At 34.7% G+C, this 3,300-nt stretch overlaps 1 protein-coding gene across 1 annotated transcript; it reads right to left on the reverse strand.

The window, feature by feature from the left end:
* Positions 1-470: 470 nt before the first annotated feature.
* Positions 471-2,618, reverse strand: LOC145032873 (ACT domain-containing protein ACR9-like). Its single transcript, XM_078981829.1, has 6 exons — positions 2,274-2,618; positions 1,846-2,076; positions 1,662-1,767; positions 1,241-1,562; positions 871-1,155; positions 471-763 (listed from the first exon to the last, which is right to left on the reverse strand). Exons 1-6 carry the CDS (start codon positions 2,425-2,427, stop codon positions 626-628), a joined length of 1,236 nt encoding a protein of 411 aa, XP_078837955.1. The 5' UTR covers positions 2,428-2,618; the 3' UTR covers positions 471-625.
* Positions 2,619-3,300: the final 682 nt, after the last annotated feature.

The following is a 3,300-nucleotide window of genomic DNA, read 5'->3' on the forward strand; positions in this document are numbered from 1 at the left end:
TATTAGGATATTTATTAGGGTAGATTATAAATATGGTGTTGTTTTGAAAAAGAATTTATACTTATATTATTTTGGTAAAAAAAAAATTGAAATACAGTTCCCGAATTTTAATGTAAAAAGTTTTCAAAAAACTAAAATTGCAACTTAAAATCTTCATTTGTGCCACTAGTATAGTCTGAAAGCCTATCAGGTAACTAGTGCACATGGCCTTGAAAATTATAAAAATGGTATTTTTTTTTTTATATATTCGGAACCATTGACCATTTTGATAAACAACCTTCCAAATACACACCAATCATGAAATCATGATAATGATAATGCAAGGCCATAACCAAGAAAAATGATAATGATTATGAACTGACAAAAACAAAGTCATTAAGGTTGCCTAAATCGTGTTTACACAATTAATATGAAGCAAGACCATTTGCTGCACTGTTTTGTTGTCATATTCAAGAGTCAAGACTCATGGATATCTCTGATTAGTCATTATTATTATAAAGATTTAAAATTTTCTCTAGATAGTGTTACAAGACAAAGTTTCCTATACATACATTTATAATTATAATTATCTCATATCGAGAACTTTCATCTCATTCGTATATATATATCTTGAATCTTGATTCATTCACCAGCCCATAAGGGTTCTTCTGACTTTGTCAACAACATCACGTTTAGCTCGATTGTTGCTTCCTCGACTTTCATCCAAAAGGAACCTATATACTTCCCACTGCCGTCGTGAACTCGAGTGTCTTCCTATCTCCGCCTACACAAAAATCCAAAACAAAATCTTTATTTTTTTTTACACACAAAATTTAAGCAATTAAATAAAACCTACGCAATTGAAGTTCATAGTTAACTACTAGTACTAACCGAAAACACACAAATCCCGAGTGTCTTCAATGCAAGCGTAGCATCATAAAAAACCCGAGGCCTTCCCTTCCCAGATAACTCAACAGGATTAGCAACCACAAGTTCTGTATCAGGCCCACGATTCGTAATCATAACTCTTAAGGGATTCAGCATCTCCTCCTTCAGTCTACAACATAATAAAGTCTGGCTATCTTTATCCACAATCTTTTTCCCATCTTCTTTTTGAATAAATAGATCCAAACTCCTGTACCCTTTATCGCTGCTCCAGATTCTCCCATGCACAATCTATATAAAAACAACCAATTCAGTAAAAAAAAATTCACAATTAATTAAATTCGTTAAATTAATTGTAAAGAGAAAGAGTATATACACGGATATTGCAGTCCTTGGAGATCTTGAAAATGTCATACACGAGACCTTTCTGATCAAGACACCGTATTTGAAGCAATGTATGCGTTGGGCTCAGTAAATTATCGACTGTTATGCTAGCTTCAGACTGTGGACGATCAACATCAACCTCATATCCTCCGAACAATTCTTGAGCAACTGTTTCTGAAATACAAGAATGTCCTTGTTGAACATCGTACTCTGTTCCTGCTACCTCAAGTTCACACGTGATACAACATCCTCCCAACACGGCACTAAGGTGTTCACATGTTTCCTCACGTCGTATCTTCGTGTGAAGCAACTCCCTGCATGGAAATTTATTAATTCACCTATATTTCACCTCAAATCATTCATCGTTGTAAAGAATTAGAAGAAGAAGAAGACGACTACGATTGAGGACTTACATGCCATCTGTAATAAAGAAAAGGTCCAGAACTTTTCCATCTGGCGTTGTTGTCACTTTAACTCTCTGAATCGCTAGGTCAAGATCACACAGGACTTTCGTCACATCTATAATAAAAGTTTTAATTGGGTCAAAATCAGAACATGAAAAGACTAGTTTTGAAATCATGTGAACTCGATCTTTACCATGTATCAACCCTTTTCGATCGAGGGAGAAAACTTTCAACAGGTAGAGTGGAGGTGATTTGGAAGAATCAGAATCAGAACCAGAAAGGTGATTGAGATAAAATGTGGGTAAACATGAAGGGCAACAAGATAAAAGCCGATTTTTTAAGCTTTCCCAGTCGATCCTCATTGAGCTTGGGCGTGGGACTACCCATAAGACTACGTAACACCATCTTCCATCAGTCGAGAAATCTAATGATCAAAATGCGTATTTTTAACAATTCAATATCATAAAACCAATTATAGTTTGTTCATAAGCAAGTGGAAGCATTTCAACACAATCAAGCATCCATGATATGAATGATCCAATTTAACTAAAATTGACAGAACAAGAAGTTAAATCTTAGCAGCGATTATTTGGGAGAAAGAAAGTAAATTTAAATTCTGACCTCCACGGGTAACATAGAGTCCGAATTCAAGTACAATCCGTAACAGGTCACATCCCAGCCCCGCCTTGTCGGGGCAGTTCACCGTCACCACCGTCGGGTCGCCGGAAGTCTTACTTCTCTCGATCAACACCACGTCTTCCCAGGACATCCCCATCCTCTTTCTCTATTTATCCGATTTAGCTCCTCCCCTCAGGCGACTAAAATGCGTCGGTCATGGCCGGAGACGGTGTAATTCCGGGTGGTTTTGTTGATGAAAACTTCACATCATTTCCCCTCCTTCAACTTTATCCCAATCCATATGATAATTGATATGTGTGACATTCGGTAGAAAACGAATGGGGTATTTGTGGTGCGGTAGAGTGTTGAACCTAGGTCGTATGATTTCCACGTCAGCGTCATGGTACATGACACGTGTCAATGTTCCGTATAAGTATGTGAGAGGTGGTACAAATCTGAATTCTGAAAATCGGTTAGTTGCGTTGCGGTGTTCAGCGGGAAGCCTCCTCTTCTTCTATTATCCCGTAATAAATTAAAATCGTTTATTTTTTCAATTCGAATCATAGAAGAATATACATTTTTTTATTGGAAATTATAATTAGATATACCAATTTTTGTTTCTTTATTTGTTTTTTTTTAAATAATAAATATCTTCATTATTTATTAATTTTTCGAAAAAGTAGCAATAAGTAAAAAAAATTCACTATTGTGTAAGTGTTTTTTAAAATGATTTATTGGCATGTTTTCAAAAATAAAGAAATTTAACTTTTAAATGTTTTTAGCTTTTTAAACCGAAAAAACCTATACTACCACTCTCGTTTTCTCTCATACTCTCTTTTATGTCACTTTTAATTCTTTTATAAATATAAATCATTTTCCCACTATTAAAATTTAATTCAAATATTTTTTTGCTATCACCGTAAATCAATAAACATTTTTGTCCAAACTCAATAAACATTTTTGTCCAAAATCACTTTTGAAGTTCCAAAGGAATCTCAAACACCCTTTTAATAATCATCATAATAACATC

Source organism: Lactuca saligna, chromosome 2 (genome assembly GCF_052625555.1).
Source record: "Lactuca saligna cultivar CGN05327 chromosome 2, ASM5262555v1, whole genome shotgun sequence".
Taxonomy (NCBI): Eukaryota; Viridiplantae; Streptophyta; class Magnoliopsida; order Asterales; family Asteraceae; genus Lactuca; species Lactuca saligna.